We start from the raw sequence: 27,185 nt of genomic DNA on the forward strand, positions 1-27,185 counted from the left end.
CGTATCTTGGATTCTGTGAATAAAATGGCAATGAACATTGTTGAATGTATTTTTCACTCTCATCAGTAGTCATTGCTCTCAGGTATTAGCTGGAAATTGAATAATGAGTCATAAAGTAGGCACATGTTTAGCTTTAGTAGACACTTCCAAATAGTTTTTGAGGTGATTGTACCAACTTGACTTCCAACAGCACATTTGAGCACTCCAGTTGCTCCTCAACCTTGCTAAACATGGTTTTGCCAGTCTTTAATGTTTGCTATTCTGGTAGCTGCGTACTGGAATCTAATGGTGGTTTTGACTTTCATTTTTTTGGCGTGTAATGTACATCATCCTATTTTGATTGTTTAAAATCATGTCATAATACTTAAACAGTTATTTCTGCTAAGAAACTAAGACTATGATAACACAGACTTGAGATAAAATATTGTAGGTAGTATTGATCTAATATTTAAATACTCTTGACCAAGCTGACGTTGAGAAATAAACAACCAAGTCACCTAGCCTGTTTTATTGACTATAATTCATTTCTGTTTCTAGTATCATTTAAGTGGGGGTAGTGATACAAAACATTCTCTCCTGCTTCCTGGCTCACACAAGCAGCCAATCTTGCCTTGAGTGTTTGGCCCTGGTTCTAAAGGGTATTTAATTCTCCCCTGGTGTAAAGAGCTGTATCTAAGCACCAGGAATAATGCCCTGGGGATGTGCCTCTACCGGTGAACCTTGGCTTTGCCTCACTCCCTAAGTCAGTAAAGGTAGACACCACCACTGTCAGTTTGTGGAATTTGTGGGTGTCACCTTACCTAATGAGAGATTAAGATGATGGAGGCAACACTAAATAAACCATGAAGTTTTCTGGTTGCAAAATGAAGGGTTTGGCCTTGGTTACCTCTAAAGTCCTTCCAGCTGAAGTTCATGGGTGCCTCTCCTCTTGTCAGTGGCCCTGGGCCTCAGCTTTCATAGCTTATGGCTCTACCTTTTTCTTTGCAGATTGAAACGAAGGTATTGATTAAATATTTTGCTACTGTTGTCACAGCTGCACACAGGGGGAAGTCTCCACGTGTTTCACCAGCTGCAGACTTCCTCGAAGTGCAGCAGAGTAATTAACCTGGTATCAAATCTGTTTCTATTGTTTCCGTAACCGCCCACGGGATTCTTCCTGCCCCCTGCATAAAGAAAGACCACAGCATTGTAGTAGAAAAAGAGTTTAATAGATTGGAACTCTTGGAGGCATGTTTCCCATTTTATTCTCCAGCACAGCTTTTGGCATACAATTGATCAAATATTTGTTAAATGAATGAAAAAACAGGGGCAATGTGTTGGGGGCAGCAAAATTCAGTTCTTTACTAGGAAGTAGGCATATGATGGTGGCTTTATGGTTATGTAACAATTGTCCAGAGACTACACACATTTGTGGATTTGGTTCAAACAGACGGTCAAATGTGGTCATCACTTAGTGACCAACAAAGGTGTTGTGCAGCCCCTTTTTCTTCCATCATCCCCTCAGAGCCTTATATAGCTTGAAGTAGGGCGATTTCTGAAGATCTTTGTGTTTAATAATACAATCCCAGCATATTCAGTCAGATTACAATTCAGTCAGAATTGTAATCTTCAAAAGCTGTTCTCGGTATAGCATCCTAGTTTCAACTGTGGGAGCGAGTGGGGAGAGAGACAGGCTGCCAGGAAGAGTTGCTCTGTGTGGTCCCATTCCCGGCTGTGCATGCTCCCAAGGCTGAGCTGGGAGCCTGCAGGGAAGGTGACAGCAGCACTCACAGCTCCACTTTAACTGGCAGCTAATGAGACCGCAGGCTCCACCAATTCTGCCAGAAGCCACGGCCTGGCTGATTCTAATGCTCCCGTGTAACTCTTGGAAGAATAGTCACATTCTCTTCTCTTGTCTCTGGCAGCATGTCCATTACCTAATGGAGCTGAGCCTCATGTGCACATGTAATGATGCAAGGGCTTGATGGAACTCTAGAGGCGAGCTTGTAGGTCAGTGCGATTTTCTCCGTGACAAACACTTGCTTATGCAGCTGGTGTTAAGGCTGTGTCTACTTTGGAAATGTCCAGGGCTTGGCTCCGGGCATTAAGCACAGTTGGTGTCCTGTTGGAGTCCCAGCATGCTGTGCTGCTAGTCATAGCCCCAGAACACCCCAAGGTTTCTGAATACCAAATATTGCAGTGCCAGGAGGGAGGAAATACACCAAACGTGGCAGGTGTAATGTGCTGCCTTCACAATAGTTTTACCAAGATTTTATAAAGGTGCATATTAGCCCAGTGAGATATGTAAAAGCACAGTTATTACAGCCTTGTCTGTATCGGCAAAATTGCAAATAACCTTAATGATAAATAGGAGAATGGTAAGTAAACTGAGACACAGGTGTAAGATGCAATAGTATGCAACAATAAAGAAGAATGAGGTAGATGAGTAGGTAATGCCATGGAAATCTATACACGATATAAAGTAGAAATGTGGGTACAGTGTAATGCCACTTATCACAAAATAAAATTTATAAATCAAAGCCAATATTTTCTAAATGTAGATATATGTATGTAAATACATAGGAGTGGGTCTATAGAGAATGCACACCAAACCAGTAACTATAGAACTTCTCTAGATAAAAGTGGGACTGAGGAGAGGGTGATTCGGGGAACTTTAGTTGTGTTGCTTAAATTTTTTTTTTCAATGAGAATGTATATCTGTAGGCTCTCATGAATACTAAAAAAGCACTAATAAAATTTGACAAAGATTCTATGCGAATGCATAAAGTGTCTTTCCATCTTGTGTAATGATAGTCTGATTCACCTCCATGTAGGTCCAAAGTTTTGGGAGGTGATATTTTAGAAATTTAAATTTCAGAGTCTTCAGGCAAGCCCTTATTGTTCAGAATATATATTTATATGCATTTGGAGCCTATAAAAGGCCATTTGTACTCAAAAGTTTTTAATACAAAATATGTATCTAAAATGTAGTGATTTTCACCTATCAGAATGTAACGACTGAGAAGGTTGGAACGATTTAAGGAGAACAGGACATGTGTGAATATGCACATCTATGCTGTTGTTGAGAGTGGAGGTTGGTACAAACTTTTTGAAAGGCATTTATCATCTATCAAAATTGTATGACCTAACACTTCTACTACTACGGATTTATCCTACACAAGTGCCCCAAAACACACATTTAAAAACATTCATCAAAGCGTTGTTTGTAAGAGCAAAAGCCCAGAATTCTCCTAAATTTTCATGAATTTGGCTCAGGTCTCAAAAAATTAGTAGCAGGAAAATGGGTAACTGGGGATGGATTTGAGGTAGTATCATTTAGTTTTAGTGACTTTCTGCAATTGGATAGGGAAGAGGCAATGATGACCCGCCTAACCTGGGCAACAGGGTGGATGGTGAAGGCATTAACTGAGATAGAGACAGTATATGGCGTTTGTAGAATGAGCTGGCTGGGGATATCTAGTCCTAGTGCTTGTGCATGGAGAATATAAATCAGCTGGAGGAGATAATGGGGATGAGAATGCGGGTGGTTGTCAAGCAGAACGGAATAAGGAGGGACAAGGATTTAAAAGGAGGTAAAATGGGCTGGGTGCAGTGGCTCATGCCTATAATCCCAGCACTTCGGGAGACCAAGGCAGGAGGATGACTTGAGGTCAGAAGTTCGACACCAGCCTAGCCAACATGGCGAAACCCCCCTTCTCTACTAAAAATACAAAAATTAGCCATGCGTGGTGGCAGGTGCCTGTAATCCCAGCTAATCAGGAGACTGAGGCAGGATAATTGCTTGAACCTGGAAGGTGGGGGTTGCAGTAAGCCGAGATTGCGCCACTGCACTCCAGCCTGGGCGACAGAATGAGACTCTGTCTCAAAAAAATAAAAATAAAAATAATTAAAGGAGGTAAAATGGTGACTATAAAGAATGCTAAATTAGAAGAGTCAGCCAGACCTGCTTATTTTACAAACAAGAATCCCTGGCCGGGTGCGGTGGCTCATGCCTGTAATCCCAGCACTTTGGGAGGCCGAGGTGGGCAGATCACGAGGTCAGGAGATTGAGACCATCCTGGCTAACATGGTGAAACCCCGTCTCTACTAAAAAATACAAAAAATTAGCCAGGTGTGGTGGCAGGCGCCTGTAGTCCCAGCTACACGGGAGGCTGAGGCAGGAGAATGGAGTGAGCTTGGGAGGCAGAGCTTGCAGTGAGCCCAGATTGCGCCACTGCACTCCCGCCTGGGTGACAGAGCGAGACTCCGTCTCAGAAAAAAAAAAAAAAAAAATCCAGAGACTTCAGAAATTATATAATTGATGTAATTAATGCTACAGAGTTTCAGGTGGTTGAAGTAGGATTTTAACTCAGTCTCATCCTATTGCAAAGCAATATTCATTAAGCCAAAATGCACCTGCTATCATTATGTGTGATTAGCAAGCAGAGCTCTTATGTGATGAGCCAATATAACAAAACTTTTCCGGAAAGTTAGAAACGGCAAATATCAACATCTGACAACAAGTCCCTGGAATGCATATTCATCTGTAAATGGGAATAATAGTAGAATACCTGTTTAAAACTGTAGGTGTTAATGTATGGCCCAGGAGCCATATGAAAGTAATCTTATTTAATCCTCATCAAACTCTCTAAGGTGGGTAACTTCTAACCCCATCCTACAGATGAAGAAACGGAAACCCAGAGACTGAGTGGTCATCTATCCTAATGCTTTAGAATTGGTAAGTGACAGAGCTCACACAAAAACTCATACCTCAGGACTTTTCAGGATATGTTTCCATGTGCCACGCTGTGTCCCTCTGGGTATAATAGTACCTACCTACCTGTCTTAGAGGGTACTTTGAATTTTATATCGAGAATTCACAGGACCCAGACATCTGATGATTCCAGTGTGGATGGTCCAGAGATTATATTTTGAGAACCACTGTTTATGTGTTTTGAGAATAATAAACTATAGCAATCCTATAAAACGTAATAATTATTATTTCTGCTTATTGTTTTGAGATTTTTCTTGGAAGGAATAAGTTCATTTTAATTTTTAAAAACCTGAATAAACATTTGAGTGTGTGTGTGTGTGTGTGTGTGTGTGTGTGTGTGTGTGTGTGTTACTACATTCAAGGTGTAAATGGATTTAGCTTTCCTATTCAGCCACATCAGGCTTGGCCAGCTGTCTGGATAGGTTCCACACCCATGCAGCTGGGTGGCTTTTTAAAGAACCACATTGGTTACAGATTTGCTTCCTTCTCATTTCCTAGGTGTCAACAGTAGACGGCTTGGTGTATGTGGCTGGCTCCTGTTTTCCCTCTCTTTCCTGTTGGTGATCATTACCTTCCCCATCTCCATATGGATGTGCTTAAAGGTAACACCCTGGGACATAAACTGGGCTTTCCATATGAACTGACAAACCATTAGGACTAAACGTTCTCCATTAATCTCCTAGATCATTAAGGAGTATGAACGTGCTGTTGTATTCCGTCTGGGACGCATCCAAGCTGACAAAGCCAAGGGGCCAGGTATGAATGACGCTGTGGCTGCCTCTGGTAAAGATCGCCTAATACTACTGCTACCACCTTCAATATTTTTCCTGGTGGTGCCTATTAAGAGTCAAAGAAAAATTGCTGGAAGCTGGCTCTCTTGCCTTTTGGTACAACAGAAGAATGCCACCTTTTTATGCAAGTTGGTGGGAATGACCACCAGTTTGAGAGTCTGGAAATCTGGCCTGGCTTCCTAATTCTCCCTCTGAGAGATTCAATGAATGTGAGCAAAGGGTGGCTCTGGTTACATTGGCTGAATGTCACTTACTACCAGGACCACCAGGAGAATGTGGGAAGAATAAGAGGGAAAGTAAATGGCCATTGTAGACCATTAAGTTACTCAACGAGAGTATATTGAGAGCTGGTGTTTGATGCTCACTCTTTGAAAAGGACTAAGTGAAAAGCAAAAGGTAATTTCCTCTCATGGCAAGTAGATGCATAGAAAGGTAGAGCTGGAAACCATTGTACGATGCCTTTTGCCAAACCCCTAGGTTTTGAAAATAAAGAACATGAGGCCTACATAAGTTTGATGAATGATCTAAGATTATCCTTATAGTTAGAAATAAAGATGAGCTTTCAGGCCTTCTAACATCTAGAATAGTATAGTGTTTATTTCCATCCTTTCTTTACCACCTTGAAAAAGAAAATATTCCAAATAGTCATATTATAAAAGAAGGTGGTTTTATTTGTTTGTTGTTTCTTATTTTTGCCAGCGGTTGGGGTGTATACTAAAACCATAAGGTACTAAAACTCCCTGAAGTAAGATACTGATTTAATGCTCATAACTTCTCTGAGCATATATGTAGTTGAACCATAGGAAATTGCTGACTTTGTTTTGACTCCCAAACATGGCAATTTCATAGGATTAATTCTAATACTCTGGAAGTGAGGGGCTACCAAAAGCACTGTCTTAGAAGGCACAGGAAAAGAAATCATTACTAGCTATATTTCTCTGATAACATTTGCTTTCTGCCCCTGTTATTGCTTATTTGAATAAATTGTTCTCTCTGCAACCGGCAGGTCTCTGGGGTAGGAACTTTCCTAAGCATCGCGATGCTCTGTGTGCTTTGCTCTTGGCCATAAGCCATGGATCTGTTAATATATAAAAAAGTATGGGAAACTTTAAGAGGAGAAACTTGTGAAGGACGCTTCTTGGCCTTTTTTTTTTTTTTTTTTTGAAACGGAGTCTCGCTCTGTTGCCCAGGCTGGAGTGCAGTGGCACAATCTCGCTCACTGCAACCTCTGCCTTCCAGGTTCAAGGATTTTCTCGCCTCAGCCTCCTGAGTAGCTGGGATTACAGGCACCCACTATCATGCCCGGCTAATTTTTGTATTTTTGTAGAGATGGGGTTTCACCATGTTGGCCTGACTGGTCTTGAACTCCTGACCTCAGTTGATCCGCCCATCTCGGCCTCTCAATGTGCTAGGATTACAGGCATGAGTCACCGCACCCGACAGCCATTTCAAGTATAATCTCACTTGTCTAATTTCATAAACGACCTAAGAAAAAGAAGGTAAAAACTACTTATAGATGTTTTCGTGAGTTTGGCAAAGCAAGAATCCTTCATCTGAGGTATAACAGCCCAAGATTAACTTCTTCCCAGTTGTGTTCCACCTGGTGGGGCTAAGATGATAAGTTAAAATAAAATTGGATCCAAGAGAAGCAGAACAGCCAGAACTTGGAGGCCTCTAGAGAAAAATATATCACTTTTAAATGAATTTTCCCTGAAGATTTCACCATTAAATGTCTCAGGATAACAGCTCTCGTCATAACTGTCTCTGGGGTAATGAGTTACCTCAGAATGTCATAAGGACAAGAGGGAAACAAGCCAAATTGCTAATGGAAAACCTTTCCACTTTTATAAATTGTAAATTATTCTTGAATAATAGCTGACACTTCAGGAGCATTTAACACATACCTGGTGCTGTGGTTAGTACTTTATTTCATTATCACGTTGAATCAGGCTTAATCTTCTCTACCAGCTTATATCTATTAGGTAACCAAAGTGTTAGGTGAGTTTTCCCTAGTCACAAGGCTACTAGGTAGTAGGGCTGGGACTTAACTCTGTCTAGTTCTCAGGTCCATGATTTTAACCACAGTGACCTGGCACCAAAAATGGCAGTAAGGTTTAGAGGCCAAAAGAAAGAAAGCACTTTAGCAGCGTATTTTACAGATACTGCCACCCCTTTACGTGGTGTTCGGCTCCAGAACTGGTTTCTGCTGTGAAAACAAAAACAATAGTGCAAAGCCTTCTTGATTAATGGAAATAGATTAGTGTCCCCATCTTGTCGACATGCCTTGTGGTTCTAATCTTTGTAACTCTCACAGTAAAGAACAACATTCACCAGGGTAATGTTAAGAGTTCCCAGGGTCCTCAAATGAGCTTTCTTATGCCCATCCTTCCCTGACCCGGCCCCAACTTTAATGCCTCACAAATCAGAAAGAAGTAGATGTGTTTATAGCTGGCAAATGCTATTGTACATGAATTAGATCGTGGCTGTGGAGAAACTATTAATTCTGGAATACATTGATTTAGAGGAATGTGAGACCCTGGGAAGATTTTAATTCAATAATCCTATATTACTATTTAAATTGACTGAGAATGTTGGCAGCCACTGATATTCAAAGTCAAAAGTCTATTACTTGAATCTGTTAAGTGAGTGTCTTTATTATAAGGAAACTACTTTCCAAAATATTTTTTTGGTGGAGTATTTTAGAGCAAATACAAAATACCAGATCATGTCATTTTACCTGTGAACACTTTAGTCTATGCATCTAGCTGATAAGGACTTTATTAACACCATGCTGCTATGGTCTGAGTATTTGTGTCCTCGCAAAGTTCATAGGTTGAACCTAATCACCAGTGTAATGATATTAGGAGATGGGCCCCTGGGAGGTAATTAGATCATAAGGGAGTCATGCTCACGAGTGGCCTTGTAAAGGAAGTCTAAGAGACCTGCCTTGTCCCTTCCAGGACACCACATGACCATCTATACACCTTGATCTTGGACTTTCCAGGCTCCAGAACTATATGAAATAAGCTTCTGTTGTTTATAAGCCACCCAGTTTATGGTATTTAGTTGCAGAAGCCTGAACAGACTAAGACACATGCCATTATCACAACCAGTACAGTGAACTAGAACACCTTAATATCTTTGTTTTTTTTTTTTTTTTTTTGAGACAGAATTTCACTCTTGTTGCCCAGGCTGGAGTGCAGTGGCACAATCTCGGCTCACTTCAACCTCTGCCTCCTGGGTTCAAGTGAATCTCCTTCCTCAGCCTCCCGAGTAGCTGGGATTATAGGCACGCATGACAGTGCCCAGCTGATTTTTTAAATTTTTAAAAAATTTTTAGTAGAGATGGGGTTTTGCCATGTTGGCCAGGCTAGTCTTGAACTCCTGACCTCAGGTGATCCGCCCTCCCTGGCCTCTCAAAGTGCTGGGATTACAGGCATGAGCCACCGTGGCCGGCCTTAACAAATCTTTTAATATGCATTCTGTGTTCAAATTTCCCACTTGTCCCAAAGGAGCTTTTCACAATTGGTCAGAATATAATTTTTAATTAATGTCAAATAAACACTTGGATAGAAGCAGATTGTTTTAAAAATAAAACCCAAAATTAAATGTCAGAGATCTTTAGCTTCTTACTAAAAGACTTTACTTCCCAGGCAATTACTGTTCCTTAGTCACTGACTTAGAGGATGAAATCATTTTCCTCAGTGTCACGTGTTCATACTGAAGTTCATCTGAGAAACATGTATCGCCCCATGTAAGTGATGCACCATACTGCTATGAGACTACTTGTAGTTATTTTCAATAGAGCAACATTTTAAACTGAATTTTTTTTTCTCATAGGTTTGATCCTGGTTCTGCCATGCATAGATGTGTTTGTCAAAGTTGACCTCCGAACAATTACTTGCAACATTCCTCCACAAGAGGTAGTACTGATTAAGGATATGTCACTCGAAATTAAAGGTGTATTTTCCCTACTGTATGGACAATTACAACTTTATAGTACACTTTTAAACTACAGGAGGGAATGTATTCCCAGAGACCTGCTTGAATTGCCCTTGGTGGTTCCTGAAACTACCAAGAATTTGTTTTGCCAAATGAGAATGAAGCCAAGAGCAAGGAGACTTAGAATTGGCCTGGTGTGAGAAAGCCTGACAGCGGAGACCTAGTCAGCAGGAAAGCTGAGATGGAGAATGACGGAGCAGAAGCTTGAAAGAGACAGACAGACACTGTATGAAACAGCTGAATAGAATCTGACAGAGGGCAGATGGATGGCAGTGGCTGTTTTTGATTCTACCCTATCACCTTCTCCGAATAATTTTTCATAATATCCACATGAGTACCATTTGCTTTTGACTTTAAATTATTTCTGTGTTTGGATGCAATAGAGGGGCAGGCATAAGGACAGAGGAGAGGCTGTCAGGGCCCACTTGTGTTTGTATTTCACATAAGTCTTTTTTCTTTTTTATTTTTTTGAGACAGAGTTTCACCCTTGTCGCCCAGGCTAGAGTGCAGTGGTGCAATCTCGGCTCATTGCAACCTCCGCCTCCCGGGTTCAAGCGATTCTCCCAAGTAGCTGGGATTATAGATGCCTGTGACCGCACCCAGCTACATTTTGTATTTTTAGTGGAGACAGGTTTCACCAAGTTGGCCAGACTGGTCTCTCGAACTCCTGACCTCAGGTAATCCGCCTGCTTCGGCCCCCAAAGTGCAGTGATAACAGGCCTGAGCCACTGCACCCAGCCCACATAAGTCTTTTAATTCTTGAAATACTACAAGTAAATGACCAAAACAGTAACTCAGCAATAGGAAAGAGGAACAGAGTTACTAATTATCACGTCACCCTCTCATAACCAAAGTGGTTCAGGCTAGAGGAAAAGAAATGTAAGACCTAGGATATGGGAGGGTGATGGTGATAAGAAGACAGAAAATCAACATTTATAAATATATGTTAATTTTCTTCTGTCTGGTTCAGGAAACTCAACCAGGACTCAAACATGATGTCTTCATGTCACTTAGGAACTGCAGAATATTTACTTTTGAATTCAGCCCCAGGTTAGATGTAGTGGCTCATGCCTGCAATCCCAGAACTTTGGGAGGCTTAGGCAAGAGGATTACTTAAGATCAGGAGTTCAAGACCAGCCTGGCCAACATGGTGAGGCACCGACTCTACTAAAAATACAAAAATTAGCTGGGCATGGTGGCATGCACCTGTAATCCCAGCTACTCAGGAGACCGAGGCAGGAGAATTAGTTGAACCTGGGAGACGGAGGTTGCAGTGAGCAGAGATTGTGCTACTGCTCCAGTCTGGGTGACGAAGCCAGACTCTGTCTCAAAAAAAAAAAAAAGAATTCAGCTGCAGTCAGGAGAGGTTGGGATGCTTAGTGACCTCTGGTAGGGACTTTTCTGGCTCTGTCATGGACAGTTCTAGGTTCTGCTTCCATAGTATACCCAGAAATCTCTCATTTGCTCCAAAACATCCTGTCACATTATTCCGAATGATTGATGCTGAACCTCTCCATAGAGCTAAATCAATTTTTCTTTACATGGTCTCTGGTGCCATCTGTGTTTTCTAAGAAGCACTGCTTCAAGTCTGATAAAAACTGAAAACCAAAGAGTACAGGTATCAGGGAAACAAGTGTTCTACCTCTGCTTTGAAGACTGAAGATAATAGAATGGCAGAAAGGCTGTACTGTTACATTTAAAATGGAAGGGCCTGTTCTTAGGCTGTCAAGCCAAGGGTTTCTGCCTATAGGATGTAAAGCTTCTTAAAGATGAAGTCACGGGGGTAAGTATAATGACAGCTTTAGAGGAATTGCGTATCAGCTGGGAAGATATTCTATCCAAGCCAGAACAGTTTTTAGGTGACTGTAGCATGAGTTGTCGCTACTGCTCTCCTTCTGTGGAGGATGGCTCTTGGGCTGGCTGTCACTTTGTCAGCAGTGGTGAAAGTCATAAATAAGTGATTTTGCCCTGTTCTTACTCGACAGATCCTCACCAGAGACTCCGTGACTACTCAGGTAGATGGAGTTGTCTATTACAGAATCTATAGTGCTGTCTCGGCAGTGGCTAATGTCAATGATGTCCATCAAGCAACATTTCTACTGGCTCAAACCACTCTGAGGAATGTCTTAAGGACACAGACCTTGTCCCAGATTTTAGCTGGACGAGAAGAGATCGCCCATAGCATCCAGGTAAAGATACCATGAACTAATAGCCTGTATCTTTAACTCATTGATTTTAATTATTAGTGATGATGAAATATCAGCAGTTCAAAGCATCCCCACCACATACGTGCTTGCACACACTCACACACAGACAACTGCTCTAGAGGTGAGCTTCAGTTGTGATTTCACTTACCTGTTACCACAAGAAATATATTTAAATATCTGAGTGCAAGAAGGCAGTTCCTGAAATTGTGCCCCTTATCCATTTTCTTTGGAATTCAAAATTATGAATTAATATCTTACCAGTAGTCTTTTCTGAAGAAGTTAGAGATCAGATTTATTTTTAGCTTAGATTACTCCAGGAGTGCAGCCATTTCTCAGGTAGCCTATATATTTAAATAGTGTGAAAGTTAAATTCAACTGAGACACCATAGACCTGTCATCTCTAGAAATTCTTACACCATGCCACCAATATCACTAATAACATTAATAGTAATGATAATTATAGTATCAATAAAGATGTAACAGCCATTGATCCCATCTGTTACACACATGAGCTTACGAACAAGAATACTTCTGTATTTTCTTAGATCAACTGGATTCTGAGCTTCCTTTCTGTAAGTTAATTATATGAAGACATTCAACTTTGATTCTTCTTGGCCTCTCCTCTAGTCCCTAAGGTAGAGGAAAGATCCCAAGCTTTTATGAGGTAGTATGAGTTCTGCATGATAATTCTCCATAGTGTTTATATGTGACCCATGAATTTAAGAACTCAAAGGTATCCCATCCACAGCCAGGTCATTGACTTCTTGTGAGGTGTGACAATATCTTAGTGTCCTGCAGGGATCACAGAAAGGCAAGGGAGGGATCACTTGCTATTTGGTAGCAGAGATCTCTGCCCCCACCCCTTTAGGGGAGCTATCCTTCTGGTCCTACCATTTCTCAAGACATTCATCTTCTCCAGGATGACCAGCAAGATATCTTCAATGGTTTGAAGCTTTTACAAAGGCAAGCGTATCTTTGAATTTACTGCTTCTGCCTCGAAAAATATGCCTTGCTTCTTCTTTAAAGCTGGCCATAGAGCAGAAGTTAAACAGAGTGAGATAAATAATATCTCAAAAAGGACTCAATAATTGTACGCACTGAGTCATTGCTAGGTACTGAGAGATATCTTATATGCATTGTCTCCAAATCTAATAACAGTCCTGAAAGAAAACCTTTTATAAGTAAGAAAACTGAGAGTCAGATAAGTTCAGAAACTGTCCCGATGATTCACAACTGCAAATGGCAGAGCCAAGGCAAAATCCAGGTCTGTCTGAGAAACCCATTCATTGCCGCCTGCGTGATACCAGCGACAAGCAAATTTGGGATATTTGCTCAAACCTAGACGGATTTCATATACCTCCTTGGGAATGGTTTTGGGGTAGATCCTGCTGATAGACACCCACTAAGAGGTCTGCCATGAGATTCACTTTAAATTCCAGAAAAAGATCAATAAGAAGGTTAACTCTTATTCTTTTCCCAAATTGTCTCACTCCCAATGTAAATGCAACAAAAAACAAAAAAGAAAGAAAAATGTATCTTGCAAATATAAAACATAACAGAAACGTGCATCGTATCACCTGTCTTTCTTATTAGTCTTTTCTTTTGATTTGGAAACAGACTTTACTTGATGATGCCACCGACCTGTGGGGGATCCGGGTGGCCCGAGTGGAAATCAAAGATGTTCGGATTCCCGTGCAGTTGCAGAGATCCATGGCAGCCGAGGCTGAGGCCACCCGGGAAGCCAGAGCCAAGGTGAGGGCTGTGCAGTTCACACATGGAGGGAGAATGGCCTAGCATTGGGGCCAACAAGGATAGGACTTGAACAGAAGATTGGGTCTCTCAATTATTTTCATAAGAAAGGAGTTTCTTTTCCCAGTTTTACTGAGAATTTTCCCTGAATTAAAAGGTAACCAGCAGCTTACTGTACCTTGAGGAAGTTTGGTAGCAGGTATTGCGTTAAGAGGACGCTCAGTAACATACTGAGCGACTTAGCCAAGTAGGTCCCAACTCCAGCCACATGTCAGTGTTCCCCGGGGAGAATTTAACAAAACAAAACAGAATACCAATTTCCAAGTCTCATTCAAACCCAGGCTTGAAGCAGTCTCGAGTGGGCTAAGAAACCTATATTTTCATAAAGCTGGTGACTTAAATGTAGCCAACATGGTACCTGTCTTGTGCATCGTTGTTCTTATATATTAAATGTTGATGGAATAAAAGGGGGCAATTAAATACAATCCAGGTAAGAATTACAAAATGGAAGTGTACCCTGGCTCTGAATGTCCTTGAATCTGTCGAGATTCTGGCTTTCATGCCTGTGTGGATAGCTTTCCTGAAGTATCAGAAACCAACTGGGCTTTGAAGCCTGTGTGTATCCTCTTTGGAAACTGACCTGTTAGCTGATGAAGGTGTTTCTTTGGCTCATTTCTGACTCATCTCTGGTTTATCTGCTAAGCTCCAGCAGCTTCCAAGAAGGGATTCGGCAATGAGAGACGAGAGATCACTTTTGCACATGGGTAGATGGCCACAGATAGGGCAACTGAATCACTCTGGGACAGTCTGAGAGCTCGAAAGAATGATGTACTTAAGAGATTGCTAGTGTTACAAGGGCTGGCACTTATTGCTACTTGTAATCAAGAGCCAAGAGAACTAGAAACAATTCTCGGTTTTTAAGAATGACACCAAAGTGGTAACAGAATGAACTTAAAAACATCTAAGATAAGTAAAAATGATAAAAACATCAGTTAGAGGCCTTAAATTTCAGACGTCTCTGGAAATGAACGCAGCAAGTAGTGAGGCTCCAAAGTGCTTCAAGGCTTTAGTAGGGTATGTGCCAAGTATTCATTTGTATTCAGGAGAGTACTTTTATTTTTGTTTGACAATAAAATCTAGGGACCTATCATTTGTAAAATATAACTCCTTACTTCCTGCAACCTCCTTGAATTTCTCTAATTACGTTAGGAAGTGAAACTCTTATCCTGGCCAAAGAAGTAGATGAAACACATGTGGCAACATGGGGACTGGGGAGAGGGGTATCAATACAGACCCAGAAAGAGAAAGCACTAATTACAGTGTAAAGTTTTATTTCTGAACAATTTTTTTCTGTCATTTCAGGTCCTTGCAGCTGAAGGAGAAATGAATGCTTCCAAATCCCTGAAGTCAGCCTCCATGGTGCTGGCTGAGTCTCCCATAGCTCTCCAGCTGCGCTACCTGCAGACCTTGAGCACAGTAGCCACCGAGAAGAATTCTACAATTGTGTTTCCTCTGCCCATGAATATGCTAGAGGGCATTGGTGGGGTCAGCTATGATAACCACAAGAAGCTTCCAAATAAAGCCCGAGGTCCTCTTGCGGTAGCCAGTTACTGCATAGAGAGTGGTGTCTATTCCTATGGAGAAGCCAGCAGTTAGAAACGGAGAGAATTCCAACACTGTTCATGTAACAGTAACTCCACAGATGGAAGAGCATTGGCAGGAAAAAGCTCTAGAGGCTATATGGAGGAAAAAAAAAAAAAAAAAAAGCAAAAATGTGACCTGTATATTACTTTTATTTTTAGGACCATAATCAACTTTGTAATATTCTTATATAATTAATTAGTGGTGGTCTCTGACTTTATAGCAGGGACTTTCTGGTAATATGAGAAGAAATCACTGAGTGAGTGTGACTAATGTTTCAGAATTACTTTTTAAGTGTTGTACGAAGCACTCCAGATAATTTATAAAGTAACATAGGCCTCATATTTACACTATATATTTGCTTTATAATTCCGAAGTAGTTATTTGCTAAATCTCCAATGGTTGCAATCAAACCCCACAATGCTGAAAACAGATTGATTTTGATGTTAAGAACAAAAGAAGTATGGAAACTTCTAGGCTCAGACATGTCCCCTGTGCCACAAGGCAAACTGCGTTCAGCCCACAGTCCAGGTCTCTTGCTGCATGTCCTGCAGGGAGTGGCCAACTCTCCACCTCCTAGCACCATTGTCAGAGGGTGGGACAAGGCACATGAAAGCGTCCAGCTCCTGTCAATTTATTTACTTCCAAGGGAGAATGCTTGGAAAGGTTGCGTTGGTTGAAACCACGGAGGAGCACCACCCTGGGGATTGCATATTTTCACTCTGTTCTTAGTCCCAGGAGCGACAGGTAATCGAGAATGTTTGTGAACTCTATCCATATCCCCTCCCCCACCTGCCAAATAACCTGTTAAAAACAAAGAAGGCATAGAATAGAAATGAATTGCAAAAGTTACATTGTGGGAGGTTATTTCGTTGCCATGGTGCAATTTCGTTTTGGAATCAGTTTTGAGAAATGGGCTAGAATTTTTAAAAGTTATTATTTTTGGACCATCTTTGTATTACACTGAGCTCAGCCCTTTAGGGATGCCAAGAAATATCTTTATTTTACAGGTAAGGAAGTGCTGTTAGGAGGCTAAATCACGTGGCCAAGTTTCCTCAGCTGGTGAGTGCTGGTTTAGGACTGAAGACCATGTCTCAGTCCAAAGTCCTTGCTCCTAAATATCATCAAATTTTATTTTGAGGAATTGTGAGCCAAAGGGAGAGAGCACTCTAGTTCCTTTTTGCTTTCAACACCAAACTTTTAGGTTCTGGAAGTCCAGGCACCTCCTGTAGTGTCCAGGACTACACGTGCATGCGCACATATGTGTATGTGTAGGCACACCATTCCTACACGCTTCATGCTCCTTTTCACACTCCACACACACCCTCCATATAACCTCACCACCCTCACATCCTCCACCTCTGCTCCCATCCCGTGGCCTTATCACACACATCCTTTCGACACATAGGCATCAACTACATAGTGCAAAATAGGAATAACGCAGAGAAAAGGGAACACTTATACACTGCTGGTGGGAGTGTAAATTAGCTCAGAGACCATGGAAAGCTGTTTGGAGATTTCTAGAAAAACGTAGAACCACCGTTCAACCCAACAATTCCATTGCTGGGTATATATACAAAAGAAAATAAATCCTTCTTCCAGAAAGGCATATGCACTCGTATGTTCATCTCAGCATTTTTCACAATGGCAAAGACATGGAATAAACCTAGGTGCCCATCCGTGGTCGATTGGATAATGAAAATGTGGTACATATACACTATGGTCATAAACAAGAATGAGATCATGTTCTTCGCAGCAACATGGATGCAGCTGGATGCCATTATCTTAAGAGAATTAACATAAAATTAACAGAAAACTAAATACTGCATGTTCTTACTTATAAGTGGAGCTAAATATTGGGTACTCATGGACATAAAGGTGGCAACAATAAATGATGGGACTGCTAAATGGGAGAGGCAAAGAGGGGGTCAACGTGTGAGAAACTAACTCTTGGGTGCTCTGCTCAGTACCTGGGTATCAATCGCAATCCAAACCTCAGCATCATGCAATATAGCTATGTAACAAACCTGCACATGTGCCCCTGAATCTAAAATACAAGTTGAAATTATTAAAAAAATATTGTCTTCCAATATACAAACATGTACTCTCTCTCCGTTTATTTAAATTTTGTTTCCTTTCATCTGGGTTTTGTAGTTTTTCCACATATATATATCCTGTACCTACTTTGTTAGATGTATAATTGTATAAGTATTTTTTTTTTGAGACGGAGTCTCGCTCTGTCGCCCAGGCTGGAGTGCAGTGGCCGGATCTCAGCTCACGGCAAGCTCCGCCTTCCGGGTTTACGCCATTCTCCTGCCTCAGCCTCCAGAGTAGCTGGGACTACAGGCGCCCGCCACCTCGCCCGGCTAGTTTTTTGTATTTTTTTTTTAGTAGAGACGGGGTTTCACCGTGTGAGGCAGGATGGTCTTGATCTCCTGACCTCGTGATCCGCCTGTCTCGGCCTCCCAAAGTGCTGGGATTACAGGCTTGAGCCACCGTGCCCGGCCAGTATTTTTTATTTATTTATTTATTTTTTTTTGAGATGGAGTCTCGCTCTGCCGCCCAAGCTGGAGTGCAGTGGCCGGATCTCAGCTCACTGCAAGCTCCGCCTCCCGGATTTACACCATTCTCCTGCCTCAGCCTCCCGAGTAGCTGGGACTACAGGCGCCCGCCACCTCGCCCGGCTAGTTTTTTGTGTTTTTTAGTAGAGACGGGGTTTCACCGTGTTAGCCAGAATGGTCTCAATCTCCTGACCTCGTGATCCGCCGGTCTCGGCCTCCCAAAGTGCTGGATTACAGGCTTGAGCCACCGCGCCCGGCCAATTGTAAGTATTTCATTGTTTTTGATGCTGTTGTAAATTGTATTTTTAAAAATTTCACATTCGAATTGCTCTTTACTGATATATATATGAGTAAAATAGACTTTTGCATGTTAACTTTGTATTTTGAGACCTTGCCAAACTCACTTATTAGTTCCAGAAGTTTGTATTGTTCTTGTTGCTAGGATTTTCTAGTTGTTGGATAATGTAATCTGTGAATAAAGACAGTTTTATTTTTTAAAAGTCAAGTACGGCAGGGCGCGGTGGCTCACGCCTGTCGTCCTAGCACTTTGGGAGGCCAAGGCAGGCGGATTGCCTGAGCTCAGGGGTTCGAGACCAGTCTGGGCAACATGGCGAAACCCCGTCTCTACTAAAAATACAAAAAATTACCCGTGGCGGCGGGCTCCTGCAGTCCCAGTTACTCGGGAGGTTGAGGCAGGAGAATCGCTTGAACCCGGGAGGCGGAGGTTGCAATGAGCCGAGATCTTGCCACTGCACTCCAGCCTGGGCGACAAAGCAAGACTCTGTCTCCAAAAAACAAAAACAAAAAAGAAAAGTACTATTACTCTTGGCACTTTCCGGCACTGGGTAAATTAACTTTCTTTGATTGTGATCTTTGTGTTATCACTAGAGGGCGCCATGAGACAAACGATCCTGTATGGTTTTTTCATTACAAAAGGGGCATCCTTGTGAAATAGGGAATGATTAACGTAAGGATGAAGGGAATTATAATTCACAAACTAGTTAAAAATAACACCTTGCTCAGCCTGAAGGGGATGTGTGCAAGACAGAGGGCAGGCCCCACCTCTGATGCCGTGGTTACAATGCTAGGAGCTAATTGCTAAAGTTGGCTTGAGTTCTTTTTGATTACCAGCTCAGCTCTCTCGTTCTTCCCTAGAATTGTTGCTCTGAATTATTCTTCAATGCCAAATGCTTAAATTTTCCCAGGTAATGAGTGAATTGTGCAAGGGTGCTGAAAGAAAATGCTTGAAAATGTCTTTGAGGGCTAAATTTTAAAATATCTAAATTGGTTTCCTAAACAATTATTTTTGGCTTTTTAAAAAAGCTTTAGTGTATTAATTATACATATTTAAGGAGTACATGATATATTGACATATTTATACATAATGAAATAATTGTTGTAGTTAAGCAAATTCATCATCTCACATACTCTTTAAATACAACTATTTCTAAATGGCATTCTCAAGAATCTTATAAGCAGAGCCATCCCAGAAGGCATTAAGTGCTACCTGTTAAGACTCAGGCAAGAGAAAAACGTAGGCAAGGTGATGGGACCAGGAGAAAAGACTGAAGGATTTATTGAATCAAGACCAGCTCTGTATCAGTCAGTTTTCAGAGTTTCGAAATGCATCTAGAAGAGTGCCTGTGAAACACTCTTAAAACAGGCAATTCTAATTCAGTATGGTATTGCATTGAATAGAGATGTACGAGATGCATGGAGTAAGGGGAATTGGGGAGTAATCTGCATGGCTTCTGGAGGAACCTCTGAGTCATGGCCCTGGAAGTGTTAGAGGTAGGTCCTGAGAGGCTGTGGGCATTTGCCTTGGAAGGTGCCCACCATGACTGACTGGGGAAAGCATGGCTAAAATACCCAGGCATGGGGGGACGCATTCGGGGCACTGAAAGCCATTGGTATGGCTAGAATTTAGGGCAATAAAACTAAGAGAGAGAAAATGGCCAAAGTCTCAGTTAAGGTGGCATGTTCATGACTTGTGGGTAAACCCAAACAAGGGAGAAAGGGGGTGGTAAGCAGAGGTCCCCGACATCCCCTCCTTTTTCAGAATCCCTAATGATGATTCCACCCTTTCATTGAACACCTGTAAAATTAGAAACCCCAAATTCTGTTGTGCATGACTCATTGTTACGGACACACCTGTCCTCTTCTCCTGTGTGTACTTTCATTTTGCAATAAAAGCTTCTTGAGCCTTTCACTTCATTTTGATTCGTCACTGAATTCTTTCTAGTGATGTTGTCAAGAATCTGGACCCCAGCTGGGGCTAGGGTCTCATAGGTATTTGGAGACCTTCCTGAGCCCTCTGGCAACATAATTTCCTGGCTTTGTTATTTTAATTTAGTTAGTTTTTTTTTTTTTTTTTTTTTTGAGACGGAGTCTCCCTGTGTGCACCAGGCTGGAGTGCAGTGGCGCTATCTCGGCTCACTGCAAGCTCCGCCTCCCGGGTTCCCGCCATTCTCCTGCCTCAGCCTCCCGAGTAGCTGCGATACAGGCACCTGCCAAGGCGCCCGGCTTTTTTTTTTTTTTTTTGTATTTTTAGTAGAGATGGGGTTTCACCGTGGTCTCGATCTCCTGACCTTGTGATCCGCCCACCTCGGCCTCCCAAAGTGCTGGGATTACAGGCGTGAGCCACCACGCCCGGCTATTTTAATTTAGTTTAATTAATGTTTTTTTTCTTTTTGAGGTGGAGTTTCACTTGTTGCCCAGGCTGGAGTGCATTGGAGTAATCTCGGCTCACTGCAACCTCCACCTCCCGGGTTCAAGTGATTCTCCTGCTTCAGCCTCCCGAATAGCTGGGATTACAGGTATATGCCACCACACCTGGCTAATTTGTATTTTTAGTAGAGGTGGGGTTTCTCCATGTTGGTCAGGCTGGTCTCAAACTCCCGATCTCAGGTGATCCATCTGCCTTGGCCTCCCAGTGTGCTGGGATTACAGGCGTGAGCCACCGTGCCTGGCCTATTTAATTTTTTTTTTTTAATAAAAAAGTATAAACAGAGTTGCAGATGTGCTTTCCTTATTAACGTTGGACTTCAAGCTACCTCCACCACCTGAAACATAATCTCAAGCTGGAAATAAACAGGCCATGGAGAAAGCAGGAGCGTTTTTGTTTAAAATGTTTAAGTGTTTTACTCCATACAGAACTAACAGAACTTTTGATTTAGTATTATGCATAATATAAAATTAGCAGTATATTAAGCTTTTCTATTTCCTCTGGCAATATTTATTTTCTGCTAGGCTATTATTCTACACACTTCAAAAGCCATTAATGGCACCCTTTTCTAACCAAACAGGACAATGATTAATGTCACTAAGACATTTTTCTCTCCTTTTCCTTTCCATAATCTGTGCCAGGTACTGTATTCAGTCACTCAGTAGAAATTCCGGGGATAAGAGTTCTGAATTTCTATTCAGAGAAATGTGAGGAAAAGGTGTGATTTAATGGGAAAGTAAGAATAAAATAAAAGAGAATTTTAAAAAGCCATTTAAGCTGGGTATGGTGGCTCACGCCTGTAATCCCAGCACTTTGGGAGGCCGAGGCAGGCGCATCACGAGGTCAGGAGTTAGAGACCAGCTTGGCCAACGTGGTGAAACTCTGTCTCTACTAAAAATACAAAAATTAGCCGGGCGTGATTTTACAGGTGGCAGGCACCTGTAATGCCAGCTACTCGGGAGGCCAAGGCAGGAGAATCGCTTGAACCCACGAGGCGGAGGTTGTAGTGAGCCGAGATTGCGCCGTTGCCCTCTAGCCTGGGCAACAAGAGCGAAACTCCATCTCAAAAAGAAAAAAAAGGTTATATAATAGTTTTCATTTCCCCTTCGTGAATATGGGTAAAACCACCCCAGCCTCCCCACAGCCAGGACAACACTGGAGTCATCATCCCTCAAGACCCTTTTCCAAAGTTTTCGGGTACCCTTCTCAGAGCACCTCCTGTGTTCTGAGTCTGTTTCTTTACCCTCTGAGATTTTATATCTGATCTGGTGTGTCTTACCCAAAGGCAGTTGCCTTCAGCAATTGGTAAAGTGTTCAACGGTCAGTGAAAGGCTAAAAAAAAAAAAAAGAAAAAAGTATGTAGGAGGAGCCCACTCCAGGGTTGGGCAACTACTTCTACCAAAAGAGAAAAAAAAGTCCCCTACTTCCCCTACTTAAATCTAAAGAGTTATTTCTTTAGTATAAAAACAAGCAAGCTGATGAGAAAGGTATTTCATTTTTATCTAGTAAAATGTATGTACTATGAATGCATTTGTGAATGAGGTATAAAGAAATTAATACAATCTATTACAGATAGGAAGTATAAGAAAAGCTTTTGGGGAAAAGATAACAACATTACATTAAGAATTTTTAAATTCAAGTCATGTAAAAATGTACATTTTACATAGTGTTCATTAATGGTAATGTAGAATTCTTTCAATAAAGGCTTCTCCCTTTATCTGGTATTGAGTTATTACTTTTATAAAATTTTTCTAGTAATGCTATTGTCATGTCACTAATTTTATAAGGCCTGTCTATAATATTATGATCACAGAAAGATGATGGAAAACTGTCTCTTAAAATATTGCAAAAGCTATTGGTCAAAAAAATCGGTAAAGGCATTGTATATCATATTGTCATTATCACCAAAAAGTATTGTGTTAAGTAAAGAATTTTAGAACCTTTTCTGGACATTCAGTGAGAGAACACCTTTTGCATAAAAGATTTAAATAAAAACATTACAGATGGGAACACTTGCAATATAGTGTGAAGTATCCCCACACAATTTCATAATCAAATAGAGAACTATAGTTAATTAGATGTTTCAAAAAATGCTACTACTTTTTGAAAAGCGTAAAAGTTACAATCAAAAGGGTATATATTGTTTTCTGTGTTTCTAATTCTAGAAGGTCATGAAACAAAGGAACTAAGTTTGTAAACTGGTTTTAATCTATATTCCTTTTTTCAAGTAAACTTTCAAAATCTTTGTTTTCCATATGGAGACAAAGGTTGTTTTATTCATATGTAAAAAAAATTAATTGTAACACAGATATAATCATATTTTTACTTTTAATATTTTGCCAGTAGAATTTTCACATATTATGTGACAGTACCACTTTCTTCAGGTACATATTTAAGATTCTATACTGAAAAGTTAATAACATGGAATGTATTTAAAATTTTAATTTTCAAAAGAGGAAACTGGAAAGTTTATTTTAAGGAGAATTCTACTAAAGTGGAAAAACTGATTGAACCCTTATAAAGGTCAGAGTTTTGCTAAGAATTAGAAAACAATGCATTTGTTGCAAAATATGACTTGAATTGTGTAACCTTTGTAACAGTAAAAGAAAACATCACCCTTCTGAAAGATATATATTCCATAGACCAATATTAATTGCACTTTTTATTAGACTAATGTCAAGAGTGTAAAGTGTGTCTGGGGTAATACCCGAGGTTCGTTGTCTCACACCAAGGAAATCAAGGATGTGGACACCCAAGCAGTGAGGTTAAGAGTGGATGATTAATAGGCAAAAGAAAGAGAAAAGCTCCCTCCTGTGGAGAGAGGGGTCCTGAGTGGGTCTTCCAGTCTGTGGCAAAATGCAAGGGGTTATGTAGATGAGTTGAGGAGGCGGTGTCCGATTTACATAGGGCACAAATGATTGGTTGAACCAGGTGTGCTATTTGCATAAGGTGTGAAAAACTGGGTAGGGCTAGGTGTGTCATTTGCATAGCATGCAAAAAAGCTGGCTGCCTCACCCTAATATTTTATCATGCAGATGGGTTCTCTGTCTAGCTGGTGCCATGTTGCTTGCTTCTTTACTGTACACATGGTGACAAAAAGGGAAGATGGAGCCTCCATGTTGAACATACCTGACCCTGAGGTAGCACTTTTCTTTTGGCACAGCTGCTGACATTCACCTGTGTAAGCTTCCAGCTTGCTTATCTATGTCTGCAGCTTGATTTTTCAGGCTGCTCTTTGTCAGAAAAGAAATTACTTTGGGGCTGCTTTTTGTTAAAAGGGAAGCCTTGCTGAGGACTCCTTTACCCTTACTATCTCCCTAAATAATTTATTTCTAGCTCCTGTATCACTGGGATTATAGGTGTGTGCCACCATACCCAGCTAGTGTTTTTGTAGAGACAGGATTTTGCCATGTTGCCCAGGCTGGGAAATCAAGTTGTTAAATGTGTTGAATTGCATTACATTATTTGCTTATGTTAAACCAACTTTGCATTTGTCAGATAAACTGACCTGGATTTGTGATGTTATTTTGGTTTTATATACTGCTACTTCTAGTATGTTAATATTCTAGTTAGAACTTTTGGCCAGGCGCGGTGGCTCAAGCCTGTAATCCCAGCACTTTGGGAGGCCGAGACGGGTGGATCACCAGGTCAGGAGATCGAGACCATCCTGGCCTACACGGTGAAACCCCCGTCTCTACTAAAAAATACAAAAAACTAGCCGGGCGAGATGGCGGGCGCCTGTAGTCCCAGCTACTCGGGAGGCTGAGGCAGGAGAATGGCGGGAACCTGGGAGGCGGAGCTTGCAGTGAGCCGAGATTGCGCCACTGCGCTCCAGCCTGGGCGACAGAGCGAGACTCCGTCTCAAAAAAAAATAAAAATTCTAGTTAGAACTTTTAAAAAGTATCTCTTTTTATATAATTATACAAAGAATTTTCAATACTTCAGTTCCATTTGCATTCCTCCAAAATTATATATATTGTTACTTTGTGTTGTAATTCTGTCTTGTAACTTCTAAAAACACTAGACATTTTATAATTTTTATATAATACTGTCAGTGTTCCCCTAAATTTACCTATATATGTAATACTGGTAAGAGATACATATTTACAATGTTATATATAATATATATGCTATACTATATATAATATAATATGTAATATATGATAAAATAAAATGTATAATACATATTTAATCCTGGTAATGAATCTCTGTTTAAAAATTCTTTATTTCTCCTTATTCTTGACACATATTTTCATTAGATGATTCTAGGTAAGTAGCTATTGTCTTTTATCACATGAAAGATAACATTCTACTGATTTTTGGCTTCCATATTAATAATTGCTGTTGAGAAATCAGCTTTCTGTATAACTGTTCCTCTGGTAAATGTAACATATTTCCTGCTCCGTCCCTGTTAACCACAATCTTAACTTGGTTAGGTTTCATCTGGCTTCTTGAATCTACGGTTTGGTGTCTCCAAACATATCTAGACTATGTTGATGTCGCCTCCACATTTCTTAACCTCTCATGTTTTCCATGGTTTTGGGCAGCCTATTTTTGTATTCTGAATTATATTTCATTAACTTTCTCTTCTACTGTGCCCAATCTGCTGCCTGACCTGTCCACAGAATTTTAAATTTAGGTTGCATTTTTTTCAAGAACTATTTTTATTAAGACCACTATTAGTAAAAGGTTTCAGTCTTTAAAAATAATCCCAAAATCTGTAAGTAAGAACAAGTGCTAGCAAATAAACACTAAAGTATAACAGCAAATAGTGCTCTGATGTGTGTTATGTTTAACTTTTTATTTCATTAAATCCAGCTTTTCTCCAATTGAGACATTTTTTACAGAGACTGGACCTCACTATGTTGCCCAGGCTGGCCTCACTCCCGGGCTAAAGTGATTCTCCTGACTCGGCATTGGAATGTGTGGGGATCACAGCATTCAATTGACGTTTTTTATGTCAGTCATTCATAAAATAAGAGTGGCTGTCCTTCTGAATTTTGTTCATGTCACCTTTTAGACATATTGCATAACAGGTCAATATTCCTAAGAGATTACCAGTTGATGGTTTCAGTTTTACAAAGCAGACAGACGTGGAAATGTTCCGGTCATTAACAGAACTATGACTTATTTATCTGCTCAGTGGGTTATAAAGAAACAACACTATTATATGTAATTAAAACAGAAAAAAAGAGTCAGATCTTTCCAGGCATGAGTGTATTTATAATTTCCTGGTAAACACACATACTTCTAAGTGAAGACTTCCCCATATTTATAGTGTTAAACGTTCTTAAAATAATCCTTTCACAAAAATAAGGCAGCCTTATGCTGAAAAAGCATTATTTCTGTGTCAACAGTTATGCCCTTCTGTTTTCATCTGCTGTCACCAACTGTCAGCTACTTCTTTAAAGACCAAATATTTCTTTGTCAGCAACACCTATATGGGGCTCATTGGCTGTCCAGGTGTGGTTTACAGCCTAACTGTCTGACACTGTCAAATAAGAGCCGCATTGTTGTTTCACAAGCCTGAACATGCTGAGTCAGTCCCAGTGTTTTCTGCATATTTTGGCAGATGTTAGAGAGTCAATAACACTGGAACTTCTCTTCCCAGTTGTTCTTGCTTTTGTCACCAGTCTCATAGCACCTGTCATGGTAGCTGCAGCATTCAGTCAGGCAAGGAATGCCAATGTTAAGACGAACTCCAGATAGTGAAGAGCCCCATCCATTCAGCAGGAGGGTTTATAATGGCAATGTAGGAAAGGCACTCATGCTGGCAGAACCCATCCTTGCCTCCCAGAGGTTCAAGGTGGCACTTGGGTATGAGTCTATCTGGTGAATACCATTCCTGTGGTCTTCAGGGTGACCCTGCCATCAGTGGTCTGCACCTGCTTCTGGCACCTGAAAGCAGAGGCCAGGAAGAGAAGCAGGATGGCAAGTACAGGCTGCAAGCAGGACCATCTGTGAATCATGGGGTTCTAGTGGGCCCCACTGCTCCCTGGAGCCCTGGGTTGGATTTGTTATCCCAGAGCCCCCAGCACTCTCTAGGCAGCAGCATGGAACTGGGGCTTGGGAGCCACTGCTGTCTCCATTCATGCTTTAGAAGCACTCAAGCTCTACTCCATTCTGCTGTATTTTGTAACAGGAATGCTGTTATTTTTCAAGACTACCACTGATTTGGGGGAAAGGTGAATGCAAGTTAAAACACAATAAAGTGTGCTGTTCTTCTGGAGAGCTAGCCTTTCATTTATTTTTTTTTTTGAACGCATGCTTCCAGATTTCTGTAAGCCTTTGGTTAATTTCCAAAGTTCTGAAAAAGCTGATTCTATCATATTATTTGTCAGATTTTTCTTGCTTTTATGGAGAGGTGAATTTTCAAAGGTTCTTACTCTACTATTTTTACTAATGTCACTCCTCTCTGATTATTTTAATAGAAATAACATAACTTAATAACTCAATATGCCATGTTTAATGGGTCCCTAAAAGTAATTCTGTGATATATAGAGTTGTTCTATATGGGAAGATACTGAGACAAGATGTAAGAAAAAAAATTAGAATAAAAATATTGTTACATTAAAATTGTTTCAAATGTTAAAAGATAATTGTTAAGAGGAAAGAAAAATGATTTGCTTGTGCTTACGATTCCTGAAATCCAACATGTTTAAAGATGGTGGATGGAGACAGACTAAAATTTATCATGGCCCCATTCACTGGAGGATTTGACATTTACTGAAACTGAGAAGTTGCTAACACAGAAAA

General features: G+C 40.8%; 1 protein-coding gene across 2 annotated transcripts; it reads left to right on the plus strand.

The window, feature by feature from the left end:
* Positions 1 to 1,904: 1,904 nt before the first annotated feature.
* STOML3 (stomatin like 3) lies at positions 1,905 to 15,995 on the plus strand. Of its 2 annotated transcripts, none has more exons than XM_023208695.1 (7): positions 1,905 to 1,989; positions 5,252 to 5,355; positions 5,437 to 5,509; positions 9,385 to 9,467; positions 11,532 to 11,735; positions 13,371 to 13,505; positions 14,865 to 15,995. In XM_023208695.1, the coding sequence occupies exons 2-7, from the start codon at positions 5,344 to 5,346 to the stop codon at positions 15,156 to 15,158; spliced, it is 801 nt and encodes a 266-aa protein (XP_023064463.1). In that variant the 5' UTR covers positions 1,905 to 1,989; positions 5,252 to 5,343; the 3' UTR covers positions 15,159 to 15,995. The 2 variants fall into 2 exon arrangements, with proteins under 2 accessions (XP_023064463.1, XP_023064464.1); XM_023208696.1 differs by lacking the exon at positions 1,905 to 1,989 and adding an exon at positions 4,413 to 4,717.
* The last annotated feature ends 11,190 nt before the right edge of the window (positions 15,996 to 27,185 follow it).

This window comes from Piliocolobus tephrosceles, chromosome X (genome assembly GCF_002776525.5).
Source record: "Piliocolobus tephrosceles isolate RC106 chromosome X, ASM277652v3, whole genome shotgun sequence".
NCBI classification, from domain to species: Eukaryota; Metazoa; Chordata; class Mammalia; order Primates; family Cercopithecidae; genus Piliocolobus; species Piliocolobus tephrosceles.

Coding starts and splice junctions, on each gene's coding strand:
- STOML3 (XM_023208695.1), top strand. Junction 5,510..9,384: donor TGACAAAGCCAAGGGGCCAG/GTATGAATGACG, acceptor TTTTTCTCATAG/GTTTGATCCTGGTTCTGCCA. Junction 9,468..11,531: donor GCAACATTCCTCCACAAGAG/GTAGTACTGATT, acceptor CTTACTCGACAG/ATCCTCACCAGAGACTCCGT.